Source organism: Sus scrofa, chromosome 10, assembly GCF_000003025.6.
Source record: "Sus scrofa isolate TJ Tabasco breed Duroc chromosome 10, Sscrofa11.1, whole genome shotgun sequence".
Lineage (NCBI taxonomy): Eukaryota > Metazoa > Chordata > Mammalia > Artiodactyla > Suidae > Sus > Sus scrofa.
This window is the reverse complement of record NC_010452.4, coordinates 54781130-54795358: the sequence shown is the minus strand read 5'-3', so window position 1 is coordinate 54795358 and position 14229 is coordinate 54781130. Positions and strand designations below refer to the sequence as shown.

The window sequence follows — 14229 nt, the reverse complement described above, 5'->3', positions numbered from 1 at the left end:
GGAAGGCACTGAAGAACAGAAGCAGGAATTGTGGAAAAACATGATGCACTCTGTAGTACAGAGGTGGAAGGTAGACATTGGGAAGAAATGCCAAAAGAGAGCAGTCAAGAGACTGAAAGCAGGAAGCTCCTGAAGGGTAGGGATCTTATCTTTCAGGCAAATGAGTTACAAGTAGCCAGGGCAGGGTGGAGGTGAGGAACCCATGCAGGAGAAATATCTCACGAACTTTTCTAAATTGTAAAACCATCACCCCACCCCCAAGACTCTGATACACAGCAGCCTAATGAATAGACTTTGGAATACAGAACAAAGAGCAAGAGAAGAATTAAAAATTATTTTTAATGTCATGACCCAGAGATACAAAGATCATTTTGATGTATCTTCTTCCAAACTTTTATCAGTATGCACACCATACATATACTTTTCATCTTGAAATTTGAATTGTTATCCTTGAAATGTTTTTCTCCTTGTTTATCTTATGTCTCAGATGTTTTGCTTTCATGATACCTTTATACCCTTGAAAATTATTGAGAACCCCAAAGGGCTTTTTTATAAGGTGATTATAACTATGAAAATTTAACATATAAAAATTAAAACTAAGACATATTTAAAAGTACTTTCATGTAAAATAATAAATCTCCATGTTAACAGCTTTTAAAATGTATATAATATAGATATATATAAAATATAAAAAATAAATTTTACCAACTATAGGATTTTGAGGCATCACATTCACAGGGGAAAGAAAAATAAATATTTTCAGAAGAAGAATCTAGCACAAACTTAATAAAGAAAAGTTTATGTCAGCCAGGTAAATAAATAGTTACTCATATTGGAAGTACCAATGCTTAGTCTGAAACAGACACTCAAAATGAAATTTTAGTGAGGGCTGGTGCTAGATAATCATATCTGGTTTTGCATTAAAACTTTTTCTATATTGTTTTGGTTGAAGTGTAATAAACTCCAACCTCACATAGACATGTATTTTGAAAAGGAAGGTTTATTTTCATAGTTTTTCAGGCAATCATGCATTTTTTATAGTACACCGAAACTTGACCTTGTGATAGTTTCATTAAGTACAAGTATAATATGGAATCTGAAACTGTACCAATAAAATTTTTGTACTTTTAAAAATCCATTGGTCTCTTTTGCACTTTGAATGGACCATTTCACCATGTGCGACTTTGTAACATCTTGCATTTTTCATTTAGAAAATATCAGTTTGTTGAGTTACGCAGCTTGTCAAATGTTGAAACACTTTATTACACGATATAACAAAAATATCTCATCACGTAAGTTTTTAAAGTATTGAGAAGCTGTTGTGCTCATGGTGGACACCACAGGTTTTTCAAAATTCTAACTTTTGTTTGCACGTTTGAATTTTATCATTGGCAAAAGGTATCGTTAGGTGTTTTCTTCAATGTTAACAGCCTTACTTCATCATTTTTAAGAAAATGTCTGCCAAATTCCCGGTCTGAATAACCATAGACTGTGAGTCATTTTTTCAAATAAAAATGTTGTTCCATCCGAAAGTGGTTAGTGTATCAAGCAGCTCTCAATCTCACACTGCTTCTCCATAAGACAGTATGTACGTCTTCAATATGGCACAAAAGTGCTTCGTGTATCCTACTCAAAATGTTAAAAAGACTTGTATTTGACTTGAAGATCTGAGATTTAACAATAATTAATAATTTTTGCTGCTTTCTCAAGGTCATTTTGGGTTTTTTTTGTTGTTGTTGTTTTTTGTTTGTTTGTTTGCTTTTTTTAGGGCTGCACCCATGGCATATGGAAGTTCCCAGGCTAGGGGCTGAGTCAGAGATACAGCTGCCAGCCTATGTATGCCACAGCCACAGCAACACAGGATCCCCAACCCCCTGAGCAAGGTCAGGGATCGAACCCACATCCTCATGGATACTAGTCGGATTCTTTTCCACTGTGCCACGATAGGAACTCCCTCAATTTTACAGCAAGCACACAGTGATGTAGAATACAATGTAGAATTCAATAGCACTGTCTTGATTCCTGCTAAGGGACTGGTGGTTTTAATCCACCATTGCATTTGCATCATTGGTGAAAATATCAACACATTAGAAAACTCTGTCTTGTCTATCTCGTACTTTGAATGACTTTTATACCAATGGACTTTATTATCTGAAAAGTGTTTTGAATTTGTATGCTACCTGAAGCAGCCTTAGGACCTCCAGCGATCCACAGGTCACACTTTGAGAAACACTGCCCTTATACCATATACCACTAAACATGCTTAAAGCTTTACTTAAAAGGGTTATCTTTCAAGTACCTGTCCTATTATTGACCCATTTTCCTATTATTAGACGTTTAGGTTGTATCTAATTTTTCTTTATGATCAATAATTTGCAATGAGCCTCTTTCTACATAAATCTTTGCCTTCCTCTCTAGTTATTTCCTATAGATTGATTCCTAGTAATTTTACTAGGTCAAGAAAAATGCTCAAAGTGTGCTTTCAAATGTTCTTCCAAAGAGATGCTTCTACTGCTGCATCTGGTTCATATTAGGCGGTTGTGAATTTGAGAAAACCACACTCAGAGGAGGAGAAGCTGGTGGAGACTGTGCTCCCATGGGCAGCATGGGGTCTCCTTAGAGTTAAGCTCTGGAACCTGGGTCAGCTTTATTTATATGAATTGCCTCCATATTCCTGGGCATGTTCCCATTTAAGCACTCTGCCACAGCAAGATTGCATGAAACAGTGATAGGTTTTGTGGTCGTTGGTATTTATTTCCTGCCTGAAAGGAGTAGGAGAAGAATATGGCAGCTGGTATATTATATGAATCAGTTTAGCAAGATGTGGTGTCCCAGTTTTTTGGTTTTGTGACTCTGGATGATTAATCCTTTCCTCTACCTTTTGTGGTATTTCTGGTTATGTTTGCGAACCCAATTATTTCTCAACTTTTTCATCCATTTTTTTTCAGCTTGTGCCTTAAGGACTGAGAAGCGAAAACTTGAGCTCATGGATTTGCCCCCTAAATTATCCCTGCTTTTTCAAATTGGTTTGCTTCTTTTCTTTCTTTTCTTACAGATTGTTTTAATCCTTTTCTCTAAAACAAAGTCATCATCTTGCCAAAGGTAGAGACCGTTGTATAGCTGAATATTGTTGCTTACCACTCCTCATGATTTATTCCCTTTTTTTCTTAGTCAGATAGATAATACAGCATTTTACAGGAGTCTATATTCAGTGAGAAAAGGTTGATTTAACAGATTTGGCTTATTCTTTCTTATACTTCCTGATGATGTTCTGTGATTACATTCTATCCATAGATTCTTGCAACGGATTTAAGGTGCCATACTGTAGTTACACACTACAAATTGTAATCTTGGTAATGGCTTTTTTATGATAAACACAAACAAGAATATGGCCCCCAAATCAAATTCTCTAAGGCAATGTTGTACCCTTGAAAGGGTTCCATTAAATCTACCTTCCTTCTTGCAACTATCCTCTCCTAGACAGTTTTTACTGAGGTTCACTTTGGCATAGTCCCAGTATGATAGCTTAAAAGATATTAGTTGAAACAACCTAGCGAACTCCCTTGCTGTTCTTCCTAAGCTAATACTGGGGGAATGTTATTTTGTTATCTTAAATTATGGTGACAGGAGGCACACCATAACATCTTCTCTTCTAAGTTGGAGAAGATGCCATTATAAGTAACTTTTTTTTTGGAGAGTGTGGCCTATGTAACTGATTCTTTGTCCTGCTTAAATGTGAGTTGGAGAATCGTAGAATCAAAGTTGTATCCTACATTAAATAAACAAACTCTCTCAATACCCATTTCATGTACTGTCCCCATCTCATCGCCTCTGACTCTACTTTCCAGTTCTCAGAATCCCTTTCCCCAACTTCCTATCTACTTCCCACTTGTCTTATATTCTTCTATTGTGCTTACCTTTGCAAGCTGCAAAGTGTGTCTTTATTACAATAGGGACAAAGTAGTGTCTCAATTTAAAATTTGTGATACTGCTCCTTAAAAACAGGCTAAAGTTTAGACTGGAAATGATCAGAGACTAGGTGTAAAATAAGACTTGTCTAAGGTTTTGAAAAAAGAAAGATGATATATGCGAATCGTGTGGCACAAATATAGCTGAATTGCTCAGGAAATGCAATGCACCAATCTATTCCTATTACTACAAGTTAAAAATGAGCAAATTAAAGAAAACCCTCATTTTCATAGGTTCTAAAATAAAAGGGTACTACTCATTAATTTTTACAGTGAGACAGGAAAAAATTATTAGTACCCTGGTTAAGAAACAAATATTTATAAAAATATCTCTTCTTGGCAGAGAGAAACATGTTTAATGAACATTAAAAATAGATATGCATAAAAGTAGGGACCAGAAATATTTTTTATTAGGATTTATAATATATTTTCCTTTTATCTGAAAGATTAGTGCACTTAGAAAGACTTCATAGAAAGTCTTAGGACCGAAAACATTTGGAAAAACCTAATTGAAGAGTTTAAAAATGACAGAGGTGGAAATGAGTAGAATAGAATTGAGATTTACTTCTCTGGGATACCCCAGCTTCACCATTAATCAGGCTAAGCAAAATTTAATATAATAGCCATGACTTCCAGAATAAATGAATTCCATTTCCACCAGTGAAATGATTGTATTTCATAATTTAGATGAATCCTTTTTTTAAAAAAAAATGTCACATGTACTTTTATGGTTTGAAAACATTTTTCCCCAGTTGTAACAAATCAAATACTTCATAGCCAGAGAGCTCACATCAACCCACTGATATTTTGGGATACATGGCTATTTCACACCTCTCATCTTTCAGAGATACATATGAGATATAAGGAACACAGATCTTTTTTTTTTCAAATACTGTAAAATGAGTTATTTGTGCCACATTAATTTTTTCTCCAACAATAGGATTTTTTTTCTGTTTCTTTGTAATGAAAAAATAGAAGGACCATCCCAATTCTATTCTACTCTGCTCATCCTCAGGAAGGCCCCCAAGCAACTCCTCTGGGCTGGCACTTAACTAGCTTGAAAAAAAATGCAAAGAGACAGACATCAAAAGTAGGTTCCCAGCCCACTTAAAGTCTTGGGCTGAGTGGAACAGAAATCTAAATACAAGTGTGCTCCATGGTAACAACAGTAAGAATGAACGTCTTTTTTTCTCTGAGTATTGATGAAGGATATTACTGGGAGTCGGCATGGAGGAACAGACTAGAGAGTGGTGAGTGGATTTTGTGGTACCATTAAGCCTTCAGACTACAGGCACTCATTGTTATTCTTTCGATAAACATTCAGATGATTCCTGCTGACAGAAGAGTAAAGCAGACAAGGTCCTTATCCTCCAGAATATGTATAATCTAGTGAGGAAGAATTTCCCCCATCTGTAAAAAAGGCATGCACGAGATGATGGCAAAGACTCCTGCTAGCTCTAAATAAATAAATCAATCTCTTTTTAAAAATCTATTTAAGAAAGTAAAGAGTACTACAGTGAGTCTTATTACTAATTTTACCACTTCCTTATTTTTTTCCTTTATCCCAGTATCCCTTCACTGGTCCCAAAACTGGGGTGAGGAGAAAGAAGTAGGAAGTTTAAAAGAAAATATAAATAGCAAAAGAAGGAGAGAATAAGAAGGTAAAGAGAATAGCACTGGGCTATTAGTGGGCATCTACCTGTCGTGTTATAAAAATGTACTTTCATCTAAGAGACAGAAATCTAGTGAATTGCTATCCTCCAAAAGAAATTCTAGATTTGGAACCATATTCTGATTGATGCTGTAAACATCCAGGACCTAGGACAGTATTTAGTAGATGGTATGCACCCTAGAAATAGTGGATAAATTTAAATAAATAAATATGAAAGATGGGAAATAATGTAATCAGCATTCTAGCATTCCACCTTCTTAAGGACTGAGTCACCACATTATAGGTATCATTTTTCTTCAGGGACTTAACTCAGGACAGTTATTTCTTGGACCTTAGAATGTTCTTAGCATTTATAAGCAAAAGTAGAAAGCATTTCTTTAGTGGAAGCATGAGAAAAATTCCTCCGCATACATACGCACAGCAAATATCTTTTGGTAAATAAATTACCATGTTTATCCCTTCCGATCACCTTGATAGCGAAATTAGGATTACCCAATTTCAGAAAGTGTGGTTTGCAGAGTTCCCATTGTGGCTCAGTGGGTTAAGAACCCGACTAGCATCCGTGAGGATGCTGGTTCCAACTCTGGCCTCGCTTAGTATGTTAAGGCTCCAGTGTTGCCACAAGTACAGATCATAGATGAGCCTTGGGTCCAGTGCATAAAGCTGTTAGGAATATATAAAATAAAGAGATGACCTCCAAGTCATCTCTACTGGATGCAACATAGATGAATTTTTGTTTTAGTCTTTTCGTTTTTCTTCATTGACCATATACAATAAGTTCAGATATCTATTATTAATACTTTCATATTTTTAACAAACACTAAAACAGTTTTGTTAGTTAATAAGCCATGAAGTCAATTCCTTTAGAAGTATCCATACGCTCACCAAATTTAAATTGGAAATGCACACCTTACGTGGTGCCTGCACATACTGGATGTAGCTGGAACTTAATAATAATTTAAGTGAATGCATGATAAGTAAGGGGAGGAAAACTCGGGTGATTCATGCAGCTTCTTTTCCTCTAGTCTGAACTTTTAAGTCAGTGCCTTGTTGATTCCTAGAGGTGGTTCCATTCTTGGATACCTCAGCTCTTTAAAGAGCCATCTGGCTAATAACAGATAAAGTAACATAAACATAGCATTTCTTTAGCCTTATGCAGACTTATCATTACACCATATAGTGTTAGAACTGGCAGAAAACATTTTGTTTCCCTCATATCAGGATCCATCCTTTTGAATAAAGTCATTTATGGTTGAGCATCAAACTTATATTATTGATGAAGGTGGAAAATTATATCGTGGAACTTGAAATAATAAATGTATGAAGCTGACACTTGAAATTTACTTAATGGAAGTATCTATGGGTAGTGTGTTATATTTTACCTGTGAGAGAGGAAACACATTAAGAATTAAGCCCAGCATTCAGAGATGTCCAATATTGTGAGACATACACTTAGTCTGGGAAAAATAAAAGTTCAAGGTTACTAATAAATATAATTTGAAGTAAACATAATTTGTTCACCTTCCATCGCTCATACTGTGATCCTTCTTTTATTACAACTCCACATCTTCACACTTATGTATCAGCTTTCTTCTTCATAGTCACCCAATTCCCAAGGGCTGGCTGCTTCATTTTAATAGAAATAATAGAAAATGACTTGACTTGAAATCCTTTCAGAAGAAAAGTAGCTTCAATAGCTGAATTAATAGGGTTGGAAAACTGATCAATTTCCTTGACTTCCACATGCCAATACTGGTTTCAGTCATCTGGGGTCCCAGCAGTTCAAAGCCAAAAATAATCACTTCATATCAAGATCTTTTGTGTTGCTTGCACCTCTCTTCTCTCCAACTGACAGCTGAGCCTGTCCTTTCAGTGACTGGTTGCCTGCCCAGTCTTTGAACCATCTGTCCTGTCTAGTCTTATGGTTTGGGTTTCCTCCTATTTCCTGATTTCATGCCTGATTTCAGCCAAAAATAATTTTTCTGAGCTGTCGGTGTTTGTAGCTGTCCCATCTTGACCTATCTTGTAATTTCCATTTTGTTTGAATCCTCCCTTTCTCCATATTCAGTCACGCCTGTGCCAGCTTTCCCTTCGATACTTAGATACATTTCAAAATGGCCCTTCACTTCCCATCCAGCCTGAGTTTTGAGAGCCGCCCTGTGTAGGCTCATGCCCTAACTATGCCACTTACTGAGCTTATTACTCTGTGAACTTAACATTGAATAGTCTTGGAGAGAGTGAAGGCAAAGAATCAGACACCACTTATTCAATTTAATTAGAGCAATTTAAGAGTATATCTATATTTGTTTGTTTGTTTTTTCAGAAAATAACCTATAAAAATGGCTGCTATGGCCCTCTTCAGTGATAACCAAAGTATAGATCCAATGAAGGTGAATCGATTAAGCTATTGAATATTTGTCAATATTCAACAATGTAGCAACAATGGAGATCAAAAAGTTTAGAAGACACTGAATCCACAGGGAGAATGTAGTGCCAGCCAAATACTATTGCCCAGATTATGCTGTTATAGGCTCACTAATACTGTTGCTTTTTAGAAGAGGACCATGTGGTTTGGTAGATGAAATAATAGGTTATACCTCTGACAATTTCTTTTCAAAAAGTAAACTAGTAAAATTTTCTCTTTACTTACTTCCTTTTAGGATTTAAGGCTACATTATTGACAAACATTAATTGTCATTATGCTTTGATCAGGCAAAAATATTCATGCATTATATGTATTTCTTCCTGGTTGCCTCTTCAAGACATTGGCAGTCATTTTGGAATTGATCTTCCATTCTCCACTATGTGTATATGTAGGGGTGTGTGTGTGTGTGTGTGTGTGTGTGTGTGTGTGTGTGTGTACACATGTATGGGATTGTCCTTATCTTCAGTAGTATGTATTTGGTTACCTGGTTGGTATTTATTTTGTTCCTACGATGAGCATCTTTTCTTCATCCGTTGTGACTGACTACGCCAGGGCTAGTTATCTTCTAACAAGTCTATTGATTCTTAAGTAATTAATGTATAAAAAGGAAATGATTGCTTAGGAGCTCAGTTTACCAGAATAGATTCTTCAGATCTATACCAATGCGTGAGAACCCAGGACATGTCTCCTCATGATTCATGAAAGGAAACACTAACATAAAAATCTCTTTAGAACCCCCACATCTTAATTTGCTGTTTAAAATCTTAAATATTATGACTCATGTGCTGCAGATCTTTATGACAGACACTGTCATGGAACATAATCCTCAGGCTGTGGTGGGTTTGGCATTTCTCAAGTCTATGGGACTTTAAGGTGGCCTTTCCTTATAACCAGTTGAGCTTTGTGTTACATTGTTCTTTCTAATATTGTACCCTTTGTATCATTTGAGTAATATTTAAGAAATCAATTTTAAGAACAACTTTTTTATGTCCTTGGGTTTTTTTGGATCTAAATATTCAGAGGTCAAATTGCTTTCAAGAATGTGGTTGCCTTGGTGTTCTGCAAAAAAAAAAAAAAGACTGTACTTACGGAAATATCTTCGTAAAAATAAGAACACACACTGGCTAAAGAATGTGTCTCTGAAAGATTCCTATTAGATTACAACCTGAAAATGTTCTGTGGTGAATTTCTACTTACTTTTCTTTTTGTGGCCTTGTGTGCTTTAAGGAAAACTAAAAGAAGTGTTAACTCTGCATTTGTTAATCCAATTTATGGGAACTGGAACAACCCAGAGAAAATCGAGGTAAGTGGTAACGGTGAACTGTATTGTTTCAGGAGGGGATACATACACACACACATTATTTGGACATGTTCTCACATCACGGCTAAGAGACATGCTTTAGAGGAGTTAAGTCATTTGGGGGTGGAAAGGAGTTTGTTTCTTTAAGTATGCAATGAGAATTTTCCATTTCAGGATGGTTTCCGTCTGCCTGTAGAATCCGTTCACTGTTAAATGGCTTTGTGGTCATTGTTCATATGCAAAGAGAGCTGACAAATCTGGAAAATACCGGTTTAACCCACAGAGTATTAGTCAGCTCCTTGCAGGAACTCTTCATCGACTGTTATTCATATTTTATTCCCAAACACAGAGGGAAGGATAGCATTCTGTGCTCTTTTTCAATTCAGGTCTGGGCTGTGAAGGCCATTACCTGATACTTAGGAGAAAGGAGAAGTTAACGTGTGTTAACATCTTTGTAGCTTTTTTTTAGGGCTACTCCTCATCAGTGCAGTGTGAAGTAGGCTAGAGAGAAAATGGCAAGTAAAATCTCTCTCATCCCTTTCTTAAGTGGGTAACAGGAACCTTCATTTGGGTATAAAATAGGATTAGCCCTGACACATCACTTCTGTATGAAAGCTTCCTTACATCTGATTTTAGAAATATTGTATCAAAATCATTCCCCTGTCAAAGTGAGCATATAGAAAGCTTAGGTTTCATTTCTCACTATTATTTTTTAATGAAAATAGGCCATAAACAGTTGCTTCTGTTAGTGAAAGTGAGCAGCAAAGGTGTCAGATCAGTTGGTGTCTAGTATTTAGGGGTGATGTGGTTAAAGTCGAACATAACCCTTAACTCTTTTATTTCTGTTACCTGATAACTTAGAAGAGGAAAGGAGAAATTGAAGGGCACTGCATCTTCAATAATGACTTCATACGCACTTTAAGTATTGTTTCATTAGGAATGAAAACAAGAAGTAAGATATTTCCCAGAGCACAGACAGAATTCATTTGGATGATTTGTCAAGACAATCAAGACATAGAGTGAAAATGAAAATGTAGTCCTACCTAGTGAATAATAAATAAATAAATGCCCACTTAAGGAACCAAATGTAATGTATCTTCTTGACAAAGTAGGCAGGTGTAATATAAAATTATTTTCATATTTACTAAGGAAAATGTAATCTTTCTAATCTTTAGCTTAGTTTAACTTTTAGTGTCTGAAAGTAAAAAATGATGTAAGGAATTAAAATGTTTTAAATTTGACATTTTTCATATTATCATTCCTCTTTCATATTCTTTTTTCTTTCCACTAAGAATGGTAGAGAAGAAATACTGTCATAGCCTTAACTTTTGTTGCTATTTTGATTTCGATCATTTCAGAAACAAATGACTTTGTATTAATTAAACTAAGTGCACTTTCCCTGACATTGTAACAGAGAAGCTGACTTCTCCAAAAACACTCTCTCTTAGAGAAAATTCTCATATTCTGATATAAAAACTGAGAGAACAGTGTAATGAACCACCACATACCCATCAGCTAACCTCAGCAATTATCAACTCATGGTTATTCTTGTTTCACCTCTGCTGCCACCCACTCTCTCCATCCACCAGAATGGTGTGCTATTTTTAAAAATAGACTTCATTTGCTTTAGAACAGTTTTAGGTTCAGGGCAGAAGGTACAGAGATTTTCCATATATCCCCTGCCTCCACATAGTCACAGCCTCCCCCATTATCAGCATACCCCATAAGAATGGTACATTTCTTATAATTAATGAACTTGCACTGACATGTCATTATCATCCAGAGTCCATAGTTTGCATCATGGTTTACTCTTAGTATCAACCAAAGTGTTTTTAGGCAAATTCCAGATATCATTTAATTCTGCCTGTAAAGATTTCAGTTGTACCAGGATAAGACCATTAAAAAACATATAACCACAGAATCACACTTAAACAATTTAACTGTAATTCCTTAACACAATCAAATATTCAATCAGTTTTCAACCTACTCCAACTGTCTCATATTTAAGTAGGGGTTTTTATACTTTGTTGTTGTTGTTGTTGTTGCTGTTTTTTTAAAATAGATAAGGTACGTGCATCCAAATTGGTAAACATGTCTATTAAGTCTCTTTTAATCTATAGTCTCATTTTCTCTCTCTTATTTTTCCCTTGTAATTTATTTGTTGAAGAAATCAGGTTGTTTGTCCTATACAACTTGGCGAGTTTTAATTTCCTAACATACACTGAAAAATATATTTCTCCTAACTGAAATCAGTCGGTGGAGTTTTTTTGAAAATAATTTTGTTTTGTATTATTTAACCTAACTGTAATCAAAACAGCAGACTTAGAGAAACCAGCATCATAGAAAGAAGTAGTCAAGACCCTGGGACTGCATTCCCCCACCCCACCAGAGGTGAGCTGAGTCCGTGGCTTGTATGCCCAGAGACATTGGGCAGATACCATTACCACACCTGTGTCAGCAGTTCAGGCAGTGTGGGCTGGAGGTGTTGAAGTGGCAGTTGAGAATGTCTAGTTATTACTCCAGTGAAAATGCATTAAAAACTCACTGTACTCTACATGATCTGGAAAGAAGTCTCATATTTTAATGCCTAAAATTGTAACTTTTTCAATGTGCTTTTCTCTAGAGTTCTGTATACTCCTTTTCAAATCCATTATATGACACAACATCAGGAAGCCTGGCGACTGTATCAAATCATCCCAAATAGCACCATCAAGATCAAGTATGATCTAGTATGTATAGTTTATAGAAAATTCCAATCTGTAAAAGCTGGTAGAAATTCATCATATGAAACAGCAAAAATAGAAGGGATCCAGAATACTACTCTAATGACGACATTTACAATAAATGTTCTTACTGAATATACTGAATGTTTTCCTGGGATCTGAATTAGGACTTTATCTTCATTATATATCTGAGTATTTTAATAAAGTATTCCACCTAAGTTACTTGTTTTCCTTTGATACTGTTACGGTTGCTTTTTAAAATGATGAATCAGATCAGATCTTATTTATAAAGAAGTTTTAAAATGCTTATTTATATGCTATCATGCTTAGAAATAAATGTGAACTGACTTAGTGTACGAACTAGCAGGAGCTGGTGGACAAATCAGAGTAAGCCTAACAAACATAACCATGAGAAAAAGTTATTTCAGTCTTTGGGGAAACTGTGATAAACTATCATCTTAAACCTGCCTTCATTCAATAATCATTGAAAAGCTTCTTTTATGTAAGATTATTAAATATCATTAAAAGCTTCATTATGAACAAATAAAAAGAAAAAAAAGCCATTCATAAGCTATCTTTATATAGATATAGATATAATTAAAATATGCGTTAAGAAGCTTTGCTATTCTGAACAGAATAGAAAGCCCAGAAATAAGCCCACACACTTATGGTCAATGAATCTACAACAAAGAAGTAAAAATATACAATGAAGAAAAGACAGTCTCTTCAATAAGTAGTGCTGGGAAAACTAGACAACTACATGTGAAAGAGGAAATGAGAACATTTTCTCACATTACATTCAAAAATAAATTCAAAATAGATTAACAATCTAAATGTAAGACCTGAACCATAAAACTCCTATAAGAGAACGTAGGCAAAACACTCTTTGACATGAATCATAGCAATTTTTTGGATCTGTCTCCTAAGGCAAAAGGAACAAAAGCAAAAATAAGCAAATGGGACCTAATTAAACTCAAACATTTTTTCACAACAGAGGAGCCTGCTTTACACAATGAAAGACATCCTAAAAAATGGGAAGACATATTTACAAATGACATGACTCACAAGGGGTTAAAATTCAGAATCTTTAAACAGATCATAGAGCTCAATATCAAACAAACAAACAAACACCTCAAAAAGTGGGCAGAATACCTGAATGGACACTTTTTCTGCAGAAGATATACAGAAGGCCAACCGGCACATGAAAAGATGCTCGGCATCACTAATTATCAGAGAAAGGAAAAGTAAAACCACAATGAGATATCACCACACACCTGTCAAAATGGCTATCATCAAAAAGTCTACAGAGAACAAATGTGGACAGGAAAGGGAATCCTTCATACACTGTTGGTAGGAATGTAAATTGGTGCAGTCACTACGGAAATTCCTTGAAAAAAGAAACTAAAAATAGAACCAGCATATGATCCAGCAATCCCACTCCTGGGTATATGTTCAAAGAAAATGAAAACACTAATTTGAAACTATACGTGAACCTCAATGTTTTTAACAGCATTGTTTACGATTGCCAAGATATGGAAGTAATTTAAGTGTCCCTCAACAGATGAATTAGTCATAAAAAAAGAATAAAATTCTACATTTGCAGCAATGTGAATGGAGGGCATTATGTTTAGTGAAATAAGTCAGAGAACGATGAATACTCTATGTTATCACTTACATGTGGAATCTAAAAAAATAAGACAAACTAATGTACATAAACAAAAAACAAAGAAACAAGAAAACGTCACAGAAAGAACAAACTAGAGGTTGCCAGTTGGGAGAGAGAAGAGGAGAGAGGAAAGACAGGAGGAGAGGATTAGGGTGCACAAACCACTATTCACAACATAAGCAAGCAACAAGGATATATTGCACAGCACAGGGAAATATAGCCATTAATTCGTAATAGCTTTAAATGGAATATCATCTATAAACTATTTTTTTAAAAAAGAAGACGACTTGGGCTGTAAGAAACTGAAACCTCCCTACTCAAATGGTTCAAATAATGTGAAAATTCTTATCCTGCAGATTGGGAAATTGGGAGCTGTGGCATCTCTTCGCTTGGTTATTTTAACAGCTCCATGCCTTAGGCAAGGATTCTGGTTGTTTACAAATTTCAATTCTCAGGCTATGTTTGGGACATCTCT

At 35.4% G+C, this 14229-nt stretch overlaps 1 protein-coding gene across 1 annotated transcript in view; it reads left to right on the top strand.

The window, feature by feature from the left end:
- MALRD1 (MAM and LDL receptor class A domain containing 1) overlaps positions 1-12553 on the top strand; it is a 598238-nt gene extending 585685 nt beyond the window's left edge. The window contains 2 exon segments of the mRNA XM_021064964.1: positions 9293-9368; positions 11989-12553. Of these exon segments, the coding sequence (XP_020920623.1) occupies positions 9293-9368; positions 11989-12069 (157 nt within the window). The 3' untranslated portion in view covers positions 12070-12553.